The following is a 16,670-nucleotide window of genomic DNA, read 5'->3' on the forward strand; positions in this document are numbered from 1 at the left end:
TGCTGAAAGCAAACCTGGTAGCTTTGGTGTGATGCGATTATTAGAAGCAGGGTACAGAAGTTGTGTATTTTGGCAAAAAACCCCACAACAATCTTTGGGGGCTCTGGAGTTAGTTATCAAAGTGACTGAGTTGTGGAATGGCACATCCTAGGATTAATCTAAAATATGCTTTTTTGAGAGCCCAGTCTATTATATAAGTTTTCATGCATTACATACTACTGCATATTTATGTTATGTATTAATGTGTATTTTGGGTTCCTTATTGTGACTTTGAGTGAACATGCCTTACTCAATGTAGATGAAAATCCACATTTCTCTCTTGTCTGCATTGGAAGCAGTTCTTGCACCCTGAAGTTTGTAGCACTCCATGTTTCCATTGCTCTAAAATGTTCCTTACCCTTCTGTAGATGGCCTGGTGGATTGCATGGACCCAGACTGCTGCTTGCAGCCACTGTGCCACGTTAATGTGCTGTGCCTGGGCTCCCCGGACCCCCTGGATATCATCCAGGAGACACAAGCCCCTGTCTCCCAGCAGAGCTTGCATTCCTTCTATGATCGAATCAAGTTCCTGATTGGCAAGGACAGCACTCACGTCATCCCAGGGGACAATCCTTTTGAAGGCGGGTAAGTGAATTTTGGAGTTGATTCAGTAAGTGGTGAAGCATAAGCCACTTGGCCGTTTTAAGACATGGAAGGGCAGCAAGATGCAGAACAAATTGTTTAAATGAAGTAGATACCTGAAGACTTTTGTGGCTGATGTAGTTCTGCTGACTGTCTCTTCACCTACAATTTCCTGCCAGCCACTATGGCAAGATGCTTCTCTTCCAACACATATAAGCAGTTCCATGTTTCCTCACTTCCCTTATTTCAAGGAATGAAAGGCATCCTTTCAGCTCTTCTAGATGAAGTGATTGACATTGTGCACAAGTATCTCCTAAAGAGCAGTGACAGATCTTCCTTTGACAGAGACAAAAGAGAAGGAAACTAGAATGCTATTTGCAATCTATAGTGTGAATGTTAGAGACTCAGAAGAACTGAGGAAAATCATACCATCTAGAGATGGCTGTTAGAGTGATTTGCAATATAAGCAATCAGTTTGAATATAGATTGGTTTTAAAATCAAGAAATTCTTTATTGCTGCAATTATCATCAAGAAACAAGAACTGGGAAGCAAAACATAGCAGTTCACTTCTGTGACTGCATCTCAGGATTTTGGTTTAAGCATATTCCTTGTCTGTCAGGGCTGGTCATCCCTGAAAATCATTTCTTGTAGCAGGGTAACTGAGGTGTCAAATTCCTAGATCACTCAGTGTCTGCCCTGAATGTTGCCTTACAGAAGTTGTGACCCCGATCCTGGAGGTGGCTCTCAACATGTAGGTTTGAACTCTGTTGAGCTTCACCCAGTCATGAACTGCTTACTTTCAGCTTTCCCACACACAGCAGTTAATAGATTGGCACTGAAAATACACAACCCACAACCCAATACACACAATGTTTGTGTGGGTATTTATTTCAGCACTTACATCTCAAGTGGCCTCTCAGGCCCCTCTAGCTCTGACCTAATGCTTTTCATGGAGGGACACTGCCAGCATCTCTTGGGTACCAGCTCCCATATATTGCCTGTTTTGGTAGTCTACAGGCTGACATCGTCATCACAGTAGTGTCAGGAAGTTGGCCTGAGGTGATATTTCCCTGATACTTGTTGCTTCCAAGGTCTTCAGGGTCCAAGAAAACTGACAACAGTGACTCAGATTATAACCAAACACTTTTATGTTGCAAATTGTTGTCCTTCATTGTCATTCTGAAGATCACAGGTACTGGATACTGAACAGTCTGGACTCTGGACGAGGCCTTGTGATTTGTTGCTGTAAAATCAGGCTTCAAATGTTCACCATTTCATTCTTCTGATGTATTTAGGGTAGCAATTACTCAACATTTCCACAGAGGACTCTGTTATCAGGTCCATATGTATACTTTCTGATAGGCAGAGGATTTTGGTACATGCTTAGTGAACTTTCCATACAACTAATGAACGCTGGGAATCTTCATATTTGTGCAATAAAAAAATAAAATTGCAGCTTCTCTTGAAGGGCTGCTTGCATTCAACAGCATACAGAGCTGGGGGAAAATAGTGGGAATTTCTAATTATATTGTTTCTGAGAGTGCCCGCAGAGGACCAACAGAAAGAATGTGTCATTTGGCGTCACGTAAATTCTTACAGAAGTTAGGTGTGTTTCATAGGTCTGATGATAGATCTCTATGTAGGAAGGACCTACTAACCATCTGAATTCTGAATCAGGAGAGATTCAGAATTCAAAATAAGCACCTGCTAGCATAAATGTTTGTCTGGTATGTAGGTTACTGGAGTGAGGGAATGCAAAGATTCAGATCGATAGGAAGGGTTTTAATGACTGCTCTTGATTAAATGCAGTGGAAGTAATAAAACTTGTTCTGTTTAAGTTAGGATGAAGAATTATACAGAGGTAGCGATGATTTATGAGGTTTCCATTCTCAAATTATCAGCATAGGGTGTGTGCCACTAAGCATGGTCTACAGATATGTCACCTCAAGCTGTGATTGTATTGCATCTCTCAAGTTAAGTATCTTGATTTGTAAGAGTGATTGCAAGTAACATTGAAGAACCTCGACAGAAGGTATATTTTTCCCTGAGACAGCACCTGGTCCAGGCTCATGGGGATGTTGGGTTGTTGAAAATGCCACTACTCTTTTGGGATTTTCAAAGACATCACATGTTCCTGTTAGTTCTTAAAGACCCTATAGATCTGGCTAAATTCAACCATTGCAAAGGTTTTCTGCATATTTGGCCTCTCTGTAGTTTCAGTTGCCTGTTTCACCTTCCAGAAAGCTGGGCCTTTGAACAGCTCCTCTGGTCACCCTGGAAATGACAGTGCTTCAGCAGTAGTCAGTGATTAATATGGGGCGAAGCATGGTCTGGGACCCAGTTAGTCTGGACAGGCAAGACTGCCTGTTTTTGCCTGTGTGGATATGCCCTTATTCAGTAGCATTGACACTGAAACTTCACCAGTTGCCTTTCCAACAGACAGGTGATAATATCCCTGTAATCCATGGATCCCTGCTCAGTGTCTCTATAAAAATCACAGCACCACTGGGGGCAAGATGAGCTGTTTTCATCACTCCTTCCAGCTGCTGGCTTAAAAGTTTGTCTGACAAGAGGGAGTTATTCTTATGGAGGGCTCCAGCATCCTGCTTTAGGACAACCCTCTCCTGTTGCTGCTGGGATAATTCATAAAGTCATCTCCTTCCTGGTGTAGATCAGGACTGTAGACTGCTGTTCATGGAACTTCCTATGTCTTTCTGTCCCAATGCTATTGTCCTCATGGGGTAGGGTTGGAGGTGGATCCATGTCATTTGCTGTGAGCAGTCCCCTTGAGCAGGCAACACAGAGGTGGGATGGATCTCTGTGTCCTTTGTGTCTGGTATCCTGCATGGGCACCAGTGGCACAGGCACACTTGCCATTCAGGTCAGGAGCTGAGTACTCCTCCAGGCTTCACTAGGTCATGCCTGACTGATTTTCACCCTGAGGGAACTGGGGCACATTTGCATCCCTGTCTGGCCTGTGCAGAAGTAGCAGCAGCATGAAGGAGGTGACTGAATATTTCTGCAATATATTTCCTGAGCTTCAAAACCACAGCTTACCACTCTTCAGAGAGAACAGCAGTGCAGATCACCTAATGGATACAAATAAATGAATGTCTCATGACAGCTAGCCTTTGAGTGAATTTATTATTGAATTACACTCTGGCTTCTTAAGAACAAGCTGAGTTGACAAGCTCTCTCACCAGTGCAGAAGAAAAAGAAAGACAATGATAAATTACTCTGATGGATAAAGGCAAAGACCTTGTCTCTTCTCAAATACCAGCAATTATATATTATTCATGTTTGGGAAGAAGTAATCATTACCCATATTGAAATGAGTGTTTATGATGATAAAGCAAGTACCTAAATTAAATTTTGAATGCGGAGAATGTCTTTTCACATCATTTTGATGAACAGATAACAAGTATTCCTCTACTACTTGGTCATTCTTGTATTGATTTTGAAACCATTTACTCTTACTGTTAGCTTTGTTGTTTTTAAGCCATTCTTAGTTGTCCATCACCATAAAGAGTAGCACAAGATGCAGTGGTGTCAATAAGTTGACTGTGAAGTAGGATACCTGATACATTTGTTCTCTTTTGAAGATTCATAAAATGGCAAGAACAGTCCTGGTCCACAGTCTTTTATGCTAAGTGTTGGCATGGTTAAAGTGCCTCAGAAAACCATGTGTAGAATTGGCACTTTTGTAAAGAGAATTTCAAATCGTTCAATTTTGAAATAAGTGTGTTTTATACCCCTCCTTTTTTAAGACAGATTGTGTGTATCTACTTGCTGCCAATAGTATCAACCTGCTCTGATTACTTGGGCAGCTAGAAATAACCATCTGAGTTACATGAAACATCGGAGAGCAGCATTTGTTATTAGCTGCAAGAGTAGTTCCCGATTGCCCTCAGGTCAGTAGTCTGCGTACAAAGTTGGTTTTGATGATTTAAAATTCTGGTCAGAATTAACTTTGTACATTTTTTTCTATTACTGAGTGACAAGGCATCTGTAAACATGTCACTCAACCTTCCTGTGTCCCCTCTCTGTGCCAGGCAGAACAGTGTACCTTACTGATCCAGGTGGAGAGGGTTACACAGCACAGTTAGAAACTCAGAGAGACAGGTATGCTATAAATGCCTGTGTGCACCGTTTTACTGTGAATAAATAAATAAATAAATGGGGTTTATTGTCAGAGTTAAATAGCATTGGTCCCAAGTCCCATCAAAACCAAAACTGTGAATATTGATCATGGCTAAAGAAGAGCTAAGAAAATAGGAGGGGATCAAAGTGCTTTTTCAGAATGTTTTGATAGTCGTTCTGGTCAGTCCTAAGTGATTCTGAAGAACGTTCTTATGTTTTCTTAGTATCCTTGAGGGAGTTTGCCCAGAGAAGCTGTGGCTGCCCTATCCCTGGAATATTCAAGGTCAGGTTGGATGGGGCTCGGAGCAACCTGATTTAGTGAAAGATGTCCCTTCCCATGGAAGGGTATTGGAGCTGGATGGTCTTTAATGTCCCTTCCAACACAAACCATTCTCTGATTCTATGCATATGTTCAAAGCATCTTCTCTTTTCTTTTAGCACATTTTGTCCTATTCATGGAGTGCCATGGGTTCACCCCAGCAGATCTTTCTGAGGTTTCTTCCCAAGGAAACCAAGGTGCTCTGTCTTTTCTGTGTTTTTCCATCAAGAAAAGTGTAACTTTGATACAGTGACCTAAGAAACACTTCTTTAGTTGAAGACAAAGTTAGAGGTCAAAGAACCAAAAACTTACCAGGTGTAGCTTTAATCCTGATGATTTTTCCTGAGCTGGCTAGTCCAGCCCATGGCTCTGTTCCAACTCCAGGCAGATGCAGCTTCCTTCAGCAGCAGGAAATTCTCTGGGTCAGATGCACCCACTGTACGCAGACACCCAGAAGCGATACAGGAGCTTAGGGAGTACAGCAGCTCCATGGGTTAGGACAGCTTGGAATGCTGCATCTAAAACTTTGTCATAGAGATAAAACAGCATCCAGTGTTCTGAGGGTGAGCACTCATGGCACAGCATGGTACCTGTATTGATGGAAGCAAGGTCATATTTTTCCATATTTTAGAACAGGCTAACACAGCAAGTCTTCAGACCCTCTTCTTCCCAGCATTATTGTCTTCCAAAGACATCATTCTTCTTTTGATGCTTTCTACTCATATGAACTCCTTATCAGGTACAAGTCATAGCTTTTTAAAAACTTACTGGTGTTTATTTTGGTAATTAATTCCTTTAAGAGGGATTAAGAGCAAAGCATACTTTTAAAATTTACCCTTCCTATGTACAGGGCTTATTTTCTTTTCCAATGTTGGCCCTCTGATTTTGAGTTTAGCATAACATTATTCCCATATAGTAAATTAATGCAATATATGCAGCTACTTATATCAACTTTGTGGAATTTGTACCTGTAAGACTTAATGAAAGTAAAACTGCTGTCCATATTTATGTTCTTTTGCATGACAGAGATAGTGTAACCATGATGTAATTATATTCCTCTTTTGTAACTGTCAGTAAAAGGAATTTGGTTGGACCCAATGAGCTTCAAGGTCTTGTCCAACTTTAATGATTCTGTAATTCTATAAGTCCTCTGTACAGTCATTAGAGAAACTGGGCTGCAGCTTTCTAAAAATATTTTTAAAACGTTAGATATTTATGACCAAGCAGAAGGGAAGGAGTAGGATCTTCCTAGTGTGATTTGGGCATGCTGCCAAGGCCCAGTGAGGCAATTGATAGAAACAATGCACCATCCTGCACCTGGAATTAAAAGGTCTCAGGTGATACCTGTGTCCCAAGGAGTTCCTGGTGTGCAGAAAACAGCTCATTAGGAGTTTTTTTCATGCTTGCAAGTTTTGAAGGCTTGAGTTTTAAGTACCTCCCAGATTACAGAGGTACTGATGTGCACTTTTGGATTCAGGAGTCCAAACTATGGTGTACGTGTTGATGCATTCTCTTGGATCTGCACATGGATATTTGATTAAATATTTATTCAGTACTTAAGTTACTGTCCTCTGAAAAAAGCTGCCCTATCAGAAAGAGTCTGTCCTTTGAGTGTGGCATTTATTTGCTAAATTGGTTAAAACCTCCTATATAAAAAAGCAGTTTTATAATCCCAAATATAAAATCTTTTGTATTTTATTGGACATTTTTCCCTAATTCTTTTTGATCGTTACAAATCTATCAGACAGTTTATATGTAGTTAACGAACTTCCCCTATGATCATCAAAAGCGAGATAATTTTCTAATTAACCTGGAAATAATGTATTTTTCCTCCTCTTCTGCTTGGTTTTGTTTTCATGGTGCCTCAGATTCAATGAAAGGCAGTGCTTTTATTTCTGTTCTTCTGCAGAGCTGAATATGTGGCCAATGCTTACAAAATAAATACCAGATGTAAAATACTGTAATAATACAGAGCTACTAAGTTCTGCAGACATTTTTAGTGAAGACTTGACATGAATACACTATTTATCTCTGAAAGTTATTGCAGCATAAAGTCTTTATCTCTCATAGAAATAATAGCTATAAAATGACTTCTGAAAAATCATGAAATAAGCATAATTCAGTATTAGGTGGAAAAATTATCTTGTACCTTATGTACTACTGGACACTTCATTTGGATTGTACAGACCTAAAAAAATATGAGTGCGATTGTGTTTCTTTAATACCTTATGCAAAGCAGGAGTGTTTCTTTGATTTTACTGGAGAAAAGGAGAGAGTCATCAGCTCCTAAATCACTAGTCAATCACTTTGTGAGTAAAAGGATTCTTCACTGAAACTTTGCAGTAAAGCACAGCCCAACTTTATTATGTGTTGCATTTCCTATAAAACTCTGTTCTAAAATACTTTCATTTAAACAGTTGGAGGCAGTTTTACAATTCCAAAGATGTCATCAGCATCTTTTCCTCTGCTGAGTAGCCTTCCCATATCCCTTACCCTCCCACCTTACGGTTATAGTTCAACTGAGAAATCTTGAGGTGTAAAAATAGTAAGTCAATGAGGCATAGAGACACAAGATGCTCTGGATGGCAGGAGTGGCATCCAAGAGTGGCCAGATTGCTTGGCAGATCAGAGAGGAAGATTGTGCTGTCATAAAGATAAAAGGACACACATCAAGAAGGTGAATAATGTTCAACTCCTGGGCGAAGTATTCAAAGCAATAAGGGCCTGGGTCTTTCAAGAATGGAGCCAATAGGGAATTCTTGTGAGAGCAATGATCATGGAGTTTCTAAGAGTGGTAGGAGGTCCTCAAAGGATATTACATTTTGTTACCAAGCTGTCATGCAATAAAGATACCTCCTTTTCCTTTTGGAGGAGCTACAACCAGCAGTCACTAATGCTGCTGAAAAAAGATGATGCTCAAGGAGATGTTAAAGAACCATCAGTTTATAAGTCTTCACAGAGCAGAATGGAGTCAGGTGCATACAGTGGGAAGCCTAAGGAACTGAACAACTGATCACTGAACCAAGTCCTTGCATGTATGCTAAAAATATCAGAGGAAGAACACTCACTGGGTTGATACTGTCAAGTTAGACCATATCTAAAGAGACAGCAAGAATAAAATCTGTGTCTAGAGATGATATTATAAATATTGATTAATAAGCACTTCTTTTTTGACTTCAAAAACCAACTTCATTAGCCACATCTATAAAAGTATCTCAGCATTATGTAGCTTTTCCCCCTATCCTTCAGACAATTTAAGTAATGCGTTTTCACTGGAGCTTTTCATTCACTTGGCCTCGCTGTTTCTTTCATGGAATATCTAAATACATTAGAAGACTTCTTGCAAAAGGTTAACAGCTAAGGACCATGCCCACATAATCATCAGCATCTCCTGATCCTTCAGAGATGAGACCTTTTTAGTACCTTCACTGAGTAGGTTAAACGACCAGGGCAGGTGCAGTTTCTTGCTTCAACTTAGAATTGGCTTTCTTTTACTGATTCTGTTCAGAGCTCTTAAAAACTTTGCTCTTTGTCACCCATTCTCCTTCTCCAGGGTCCCTGTTCCATCAGTGGCTCACAAAGCAGAATGGCACGATCTGTTCCAAGCCATGTCTGTCAGTGCCACTTAGCAGTCCTCATCTGGGATATAGTCAAACATTAGTGCATTTAGTCCCTTTGTCACATTGACACCAGCATTCTGGTGCTCCCCTTAGTGCAAACTCCTCAGATGAGCCTAATCAGTTATTTAGAATCATAGAATATTTTTGGGTGAAAGGGACCTTCAAAGGCCGTCTAGCCCCTGCCATGAGTAGGGACATCTTCAACTGTATTGGGTTGCTCAGAGCCCCATTCAATTTGGCCTTGAATGTTTCCTGGGATGGGACAGCCACAGCCTCTCCACACAGCCTGTACCGGTGTTTTGCCATTCTTATCATAAACTGCTTCTTCCTTAAATCTAGTGTGAATCTACCCTCTTCTAGTTTAGAACCGTTTTTCCATGTCCTATTGCATCAAGCCCTGCTAAATCTAGCAGGATTGTATCCCAGGTGCCCAACATGTGCCAAACCCTTTCAGAAACTCACTTATGCTGTCCATGATAGTGTGGGGTTCTTTCTGCATGACTCCTGTTCAAATTTAATTTCCTATATAAAAGTCTTTTTAATAAGGAGACCTTCAGGAGGATCATTTGCATTCTTTTTCCTTACCTTAATTCTTTAATTCAGATGGCAGCTAAAAGCAGTACATAGGTTTTGACTTTAAGCTTTTCTTACAACTAAACTGAACTAAAAAAGTCAGGTGGATTTACTTAGTTCAAGGAAAGACTGTCAGGAGGCTTTTCTCCACAGTTAAGAGGCGAGTGGGCAGGGCTGCTTTTGCAGACGGCTTTTGAGGGAAATACTGCCACAAGCAATGAACTTGAACGTCTCTATGTTCTGATCTTTCCTCTTCTTCTTTTGTCCTTCATCTGCCAGCTCAGGCATTTTCTGTGTGTCCGTGTGTTTGATCGTGATGCCCCTAGCTTTTACCTGGCATTCTAGCAAGTCCTCTGTCTGTCCTGGTACAAGATTGCCCTGAGGTTGTTTGACATTAGACAGGCGCATTCAACCCAAGATGTACGCGGTACATTTTGCTTTATCCTCTCTTACTCTCAAGCAAAAAGGCCACAGCCAAGGCTAAAGACAAGAGATTGTAGCACATCTGCACTTCTAGGCACTTATCAGACTGAGCAGATCACAGATGAATGCCATGAGAATGTAAAAATCCCTCTGCAAAGTGATTATCAGATTACTACAATTATTCTTCTTATGTCTCTGTAAGGAGATGATTCTTATTTTGCAGGTGCAGTAAAAAGACATAAACAGACCAGTTGACATGACTGGTGTCACACGGAAAGGCTGAAGAGATTATTTTTCATTAATAACATTCTTCCCAATGAATTATAACTTTCTGGATTTTTGTTCTATGGAGCTCTGTTGAAGTTTTATCCTGAGAAGAAGGGTAAATCCTATATATATGCATGTATATTTATATATAACAATAAAATATTAAAGTAGTAAGTTCAAAAAGACTTATAATGTCAAATTAAAATATTTGTTATTAATAAGTTGGCTGAGGATGGCTAAGCAGTCATGATAACCGTTTTCACGCATTGAAACCTTTAAACGAGAATGAGGTATGTGGGAAGTATTCTGAGGAGCAGCAAATTAATCAGAGTGAGATTTCCCATGTCACCTATCTTCAGTCAAGGAAAGAACATACATTTCTTGCAGCAAAAGTGGGATTTAGGATGCATGGACTTTTCTTCTTACAATGAAAGACGCTTAGCAGAAACAGTATTTTTTCCGTTATTTCAAAATGCCAAGCACAATGGCACCAGAAAACATCTGTGACTAAAGTATGTTGGAAGGACCAGTGTCTAGGTTGTGAGACACTGGATCAGAGTTAGTATTAAAGACAAATCTTTAATGTGCTCCCATGAGGTGAAATAGCTTTTATGGAATTTACTTTTCTGGCTTCTGTTCTAAGGCTGGTTTGGTCTGCTTGAATTTTGTTGACAGTCTGTCAAATTTTATTTGTCTCTGAGCAATAGGAACGTAAAGGTATAAGAGTACCCCTGTCTGTTTTGCCACTGTGGCCCAGATCTTAGCAGAAAGACTTAATTTAATTTTCTTGGGAATAAAGGGTAACTTCACAAAGCAACAGTGTAAAATTGTCTGATACGCCATCTGGCCTTGTAAATAGCATTTTGACAATGTTTTGGTCTTTCAAGCAAGTTTTTACGAAAATAAAAAAATTAAAAGGAAAAGTCTAATTAAAGAAGAGGAAAAGTGGAGACTGCTTTTCCTTGTAAAACAAGAATCCATACAGTCTTATGTAACAGTAGTGAAGGAAATAAAACAAACAAAACCAAACCAAAAACCAGAGGCAATAGGTGGAATCTGTTAATAATTTATTGAAAAGATGAGACTCAGGCTACAAGAAATTGAATTTTGTTCAACTGCAGAAAACACTCTGAACTAGCAGGCCTGGACTGATGGAATAAATCTCTTCTATTAACATGAGAGATAATTTTATGTAAATGTATTTGGAGACCTTCTAGCAGAGCTGAGCATCTTAGCAGTACCACTTAACTTCTTTGCAGGGTAATTGCATTTAGACCAAGGTCAACTGAAGGAAATAGCTGACTAAATTAGCATTAACCAGGATCCTGGGGGGCTTGGGGCATTGTAGGCACTCAATTTTGTCTCCATAAGGGACATGTTGACACTAGAGATGCCAGCTGCTTCCAATGCACGGTGTTTTATTCAAGTGGGGCAAATTTCATCACCCAGGGAAGTAGAAGATTTGAGACTCATCAGAGACAGTCTGGGCTTGAGTTTTCCTCCAGTTTCCATCTCTATCTCTTTTAAATGGATTCAGATTCATGCATCTTGCTCCATCTTCTTTTTACTGCTGTGGGTTGGGAATGATGTCCCCTTAGTGGTAACATCTTTCCTTAAAGCATGGAAATAAAGCAATGGTTACAGTCATCAGGAGGGTGGGGATGCAGCTGGGTTTGCTGACAAGCTGCTTCTCTGAGAAGAGACAGCCTCCAAGTCCATGAGCACATAGGTGTGTTAGAAAAGTTGGATGAGTGCTGGGAAGCATCATCCAGGATAGGAACTGAGTCTTCTTCCAAAGGTGAGGTGTTGAATGCATTTGCTACAGCAGCCAAGGTGAGAGGAAACTTGCTGTTTGCCCACCTTGTGCTTGTAGAAATAGTTGACAGTGATATGTAATGGAGCAGATGCTTGTGGATATAAAGCACATCCCCAGTTTACTGAGCCGAGGGTCTAGGCCAATCTGCTTGCACTGTTACTTAGAACTTTAAAACTGCCTGGACATGTGTTGTGTGTAGGGCAGCAGGAGAGACGTCTGCAACATGTATTTTTTTCTTTACTTGCTTTGACCTCTTAGAAGAAAAAAAAAAACAGGTGGAAGTGTTCTTCTTGGGTTCACAGAAATGTATGATCTTGTTCTTATTATTTTAAAACATTAAAACATTTGTAGTTGCAGCATTTACTTGAATATGTGGTACAGAACATCAGTTCTTTTGTATTCAGGTGTTAGTATTCATGAAAGAGTTTGCAGTGATTCCTTGTCTTCCATAAAATGTTCAGCTCATTTGGTGAGAAACTGAGAGAAGGAAGTTTCAAACCCACTCTCGTCTCTCTGAAGGATGGAAAAGAAGATGGGGCAGAGTGGAGCAGATCATGAAAAAAACTGGGAAAAGAGAGCCTAGATTCTGCTGTTGGCTCAGAGGTGTGCTCAGACACGTTCACTTTACGCAAAAATTGCACTGCAGGTGGTGACCTGTTGACTTCATTTGGGTTATTCCAAGCATTGACGTTTTTCCAAGCATATTCCATGTCATCTTGATTCTTTTTGAGTTATGCTCTACCTGTGTGTTAGAGAGTGATGTGCATAATACTGTACTAGATTATTGTTTTCCAGTTTTTATATATGGAAAGCTGAGTTAGAGCCCTCAATGGAAGAAGCAAAAGAAATATTAAGGATATTATTCCCCTCATTGGCCCTATCCCAGAATATGTTCAAGGCCAAGTTAGGTGGGGCTCTGAGTAAAGCAGTCTAGTGGAAGGCAGGCAGTTTGGAACTACATGATCTTTAATATCCCTTCTAGCCCAAACCATTGTAGGATTGTTGGATTATTAGCTCCAAACTTGGTCCAAGTCTTTTTCTACATGACTCCTAAGTCAGTGATGATACATCAGAGAAAACTCAGTGACATAAAAACAATTTCCAGTACCTAATTTTCTTTTGACCTATTCTAAAATTATATGTGAATATAGTTACATCTTAGATTGCAGACATATTTTGGCATCACTGCAGTAATTTTTAATAATATTGGTGCTCCCCATTTAGATCAGCAGTAATTTTTTAAGACTCCCTAGCAAATGGTCTGTTTGCTGTACTGTGGAATGTAAAAATTGTGCAGCCTTTATTAAATACAAGTTATACTTTATCTCCTTGCATTATACAATCTCCCATTTTGAGGTGGACTGTAAGAAAATAATTGGCTCTTTCCCCAGTGATCTGTGTTTATGAAATCATCTTTACAAAACATTGCAGAAATTGTCCTTTGCCTCAGTGAACCAGCAAAGCACCATTGCTCCACTGAAGTGCAGCTGGGATGATTTACTCTAGCTGAGATCTGGTTCTGCACCTGGAGAAACATTGGCTTTCAATCTCTGCTCTCCAGCAGGACAGCACTTAGAAAAATTATTCATTGGGTCACGTTAGCACACTGACACTACAATTTGCTGTTGCTGCTCAGAAAAATAGTTACCTTCAGCCAAAAATTGGGTTCAGACACTCTCACAGACATGTGATGTTTTGTCTTTATGGGAAGCTCCTAAGGTAGCAATGTAGTAATGACTTAGAAGTCTGGAAACAGACTCTGGAATGAGAACCAAGAAAATTTGTCTTTGGCTTTACTGCAGGTTTTCTGACTGACCTTGGACAACTGAAAATCATTCCATGTTTTATTTCCTCTCTCTGTAAAATACCAATCTGGCTGTATTAATCAGTGTTTGTAAAGGTCCTTGAAATCCTTAGATAAAAGAGCATATTACAGATCACAGAGTAGTTGGAATAGATGTAGCCTATAAAATGGTGCAATCTACCAAAAACTTGGGAAGAGGGGAAGAAAAAGCCCATCCTATTAGTGTGCTCAGCTCCCCAGGCAGATTGTAAGGAAGCTTTCTGAACCCAGCAATTTTTCTGTCATGGTTTTCCCAAATGGGAAAGAAATGAGCTGCCAAGCCTTGGTCAGGATCCTCTGGAGCTTTTGTGCCTTAAATATGTCCATGTACTGCATGGTAATTTTCAGCTTTCTTTGATTTTAAAATACACCTTGCTTTTAATTAGGGCAATGCTGTTAAGACACTACTGGCTGTTAGGAAAAGTTTCATCACTCAGAGGGTGGTTGGGCACTGGAAGAGGCTCCTGATGGAGTGTCATGGCACCAAGCCTGCCAGAGTTGCAGATGTGTTTGGGCAACACTTTCAGTAATGTGATATGATTTGAGGGCTGTTCTGTGCAGGGCCAGGAGCTGGGCTCAGTGATCCTTGTGAGTCCCTTCTATCTCAGGAGATTCTGTGATTCTGTGAAATTCCAGTGTGATGTTGTGAATCCTACAGAAGATTATAATTAAGTATATGCTGCAGCAGTTGCTGTTATATAGTAGGGTAATTGTAATATAGTAGGGTAATTGAGTATCCAAGGTTTTTACACAATGCCTGAGAAAGCCTTCAAGGGCAGCATCCCACCATCAAAACACACAGCATGGCCTCCATCTTTAGCGGTTATAAAGGCCTTGGCTTTCTGATCCATTGAAATTCCCAGCCACATCAACAGAGGAAGAAACTGCATTTGTCAAAAAGACTTACTATTTCTTATCGTTTTTCTGTTTCTTGCAGACATGCATGTGTGATTCGAGGCCAGGTGATGACAGCAGATGGGACCCCTTTAGTTGGAGTGAACATCAGCTTTGTCAACAATCCTCAGTTTGGATACACAATCAGCAGACAAGATGGCAGGTAGGATGTCTGTATGGGATTTACAGTGTTCAGGCAGCAGTAAAAGCATTATTGACGTGACCACTAAAGAGAAACTCTTTCCAAGAGCACGTTTATTATTCCTTTCTTTCGAAGATGCTGGTGCATTAATGTTGGTTGTTTGGGGGCTGCATCTGGCTGGTGACTGATCCCCAGTGCTGTTCCTTACTCTTCAATCCCAGGGCCAGTCTTGTTCAATGTATTTATCAGTGGCCTGGATGCAGCAGTTGAATGCACCATTAGCAAGATGCTGATGGTACCAAACTGGGTCTTGATGCTCCTGAGGGACAAGAGACCTTGCAGAGGGATCTAGATACGTTGGAGCATTGGGCTGTGATGAATGGGATGAATTTTAAAAAGTCAGAATGCTGGATTTTCTGCACCTGTAACAAGGTAACACCAGGCACAAGTATAAACTGGAGAGGAGATGCTGGAGAACAGCCCTGCAGACAGGGATCTGGGGGTGCTGGCCAGCAGCAGCTGAATAGAAGCTGTTAGAGCAGTGTGTCTTGCAGCCAAGAGGGCAAACCCCATCCTGTGGTGTATCAAACACAGCATGACCAGCCTGTCAAAAAGGTGGTTGTCCTGCTGTATCCAGTGTTGGTGCAGCCTCGCCCAGAACACTGCGTGCAGTTCTGGGCCCCACAGTTTAAGAAAAGTGTTCAGGTCCCTTAATGTGTACAGAGGAGGGCAATAAAGTGGTGACAAGACTGGAAGGAATATCCTGTGAGCAGCATCTGAGGACTTCGAGTTTCTCTACACTTGAAGGGTGTCCTCATTACTTCCTACAGCTTCCTAAGGAGTGGGTGTGGAGAGGGAAGTACTGAGGTCACCTCCTTGGTATCCACTGATAGGACTCATGGGAATGGTTCAAAACCAGGAGAGATTTAGACTGGACATGAAGAAACATTTCTTAACTGAGAGGGCGCTTAAACACTGAAACAGGCTTCCAGTTAAGCAAACTTCCCTGTCCAACTATCCAGAAGCCCCTCTGGCAGTCACACTCACACCACCTGAGCTGGGACAGGGGTCCCTTCACAGCCACACCCCACACTCACACAGTCACACCAGGGTTCCTCGCCCACTAGACCTCAGGTTTCCCATAGCAGTGTCTCATGTCCAGATCCCTAAAACCATTTAATCTTGGTACAATAACTAAATAACAAAAGAGCCCAAGCTGCTGCCTGCAAGGAGGGACCCTGGACAAAGGAAACCCTAGACTTTTATCCCCTCCCAGTCTAAGCCTGGGAAAGTCTGGAGTTGTCAGCTCCTGTCATCTCTCCATATGGCTACTTGGCAGTTCCCTGCCTCTTGCTTCGGACATTGCCTTGGCCTCCTGCTCCCCAAGGAACTCAGCTTCAGCTCACACTAGTTGCACACCAGGCTACCAGCACCAAGTGTAACCTCAGCATTCCTAGAGGCATTCAATGCCCTAAGCCTGTCAGTGTTTAAGAAGCATTTGGACAATGCCCTTAATAACGTGGTTTAATTTTATCAGTCCTGAACTCGTAAGGCAGCTCGACTTGATGATCCTTGTACTTCCCTAACAAATGAATAGCCTCGCCTCTCCTCTCCTCTCCTCTCCTCTCCTCTCCTCTCCTCTCCTCTCCTCTCCTCTCCTCTCCTCTCCTCTCCTCTCCTCTCCTCTCCTCTCCTCTCCTCTCCTCTCCTCTCCTCTCCTCTCCTCTCCTCTCCTCTCCTCTCCTCTCCTCTCCTCTCCTCTCCTCTCCTCTCCTCTCCTCTCCTCTCCTCTCCTCTCCTCTCCTCTCCTCTCCTCTCCTCTCCTCTCCTCTCCTCTCCTCTCCTCTCCTCTCCTCTCCTCTCCTCTCCTCTCCTCTCCTCTCCTCTCCTCTCCTCTCCTCTCCCTTCTCCCTTCCCCCTTCCCTTCCCTTCCCTTCTATTATTTATTATTATTAATTTAGTGATATCACCTAGAATCTTTAGCCAGCAATTTGGTAATGCAGTGGCCATG

The 16,670-nt window shown here is 41.4% G+C and overlaps 1 protein-coding gene across 4 annotated transcripts in view; it reads left to right on the forward strand.

The window, feature by feature from the left end:
• Positions 1-16,670, forward strand: part of TENM4 (teneurin transmembrane protein 4) — a 605,662-nt gene that overhangs the window by 505,563 nt on the left and 83,429 nt on the right. For all 4 annotated transcript variants that reach the window (XM_031066102.1, XM_031066104.1, XM_031066103.1 and 1 more), the window contains 2 exons: positions 408-624; positions 14,561-14,680. In XM_031066102.1, the coding sequence (XP_030921962.1) occupies positions 408-624; positions 14,561-14,680 (337 nt within the window). The remainder of the gene's footprint in view (positions 1-407; positions 625-14,560; positions 14,681-16,670) is intronic.

This window comes from Geospiza fortis, unplaced genomic scaffold (genome assembly GCF_000277835.1).
Source record: "Geospiza fortis unplaced genomic scaffold, GeoFor_1.0 scaffold16, whole genome shotgun sequence".
Taxonomy (NCBI): Eukaryota; Metazoa; Chordata; class Aves; order Passeriformes; family Thraupidae; genus Geospiza; species Geospiza fortis.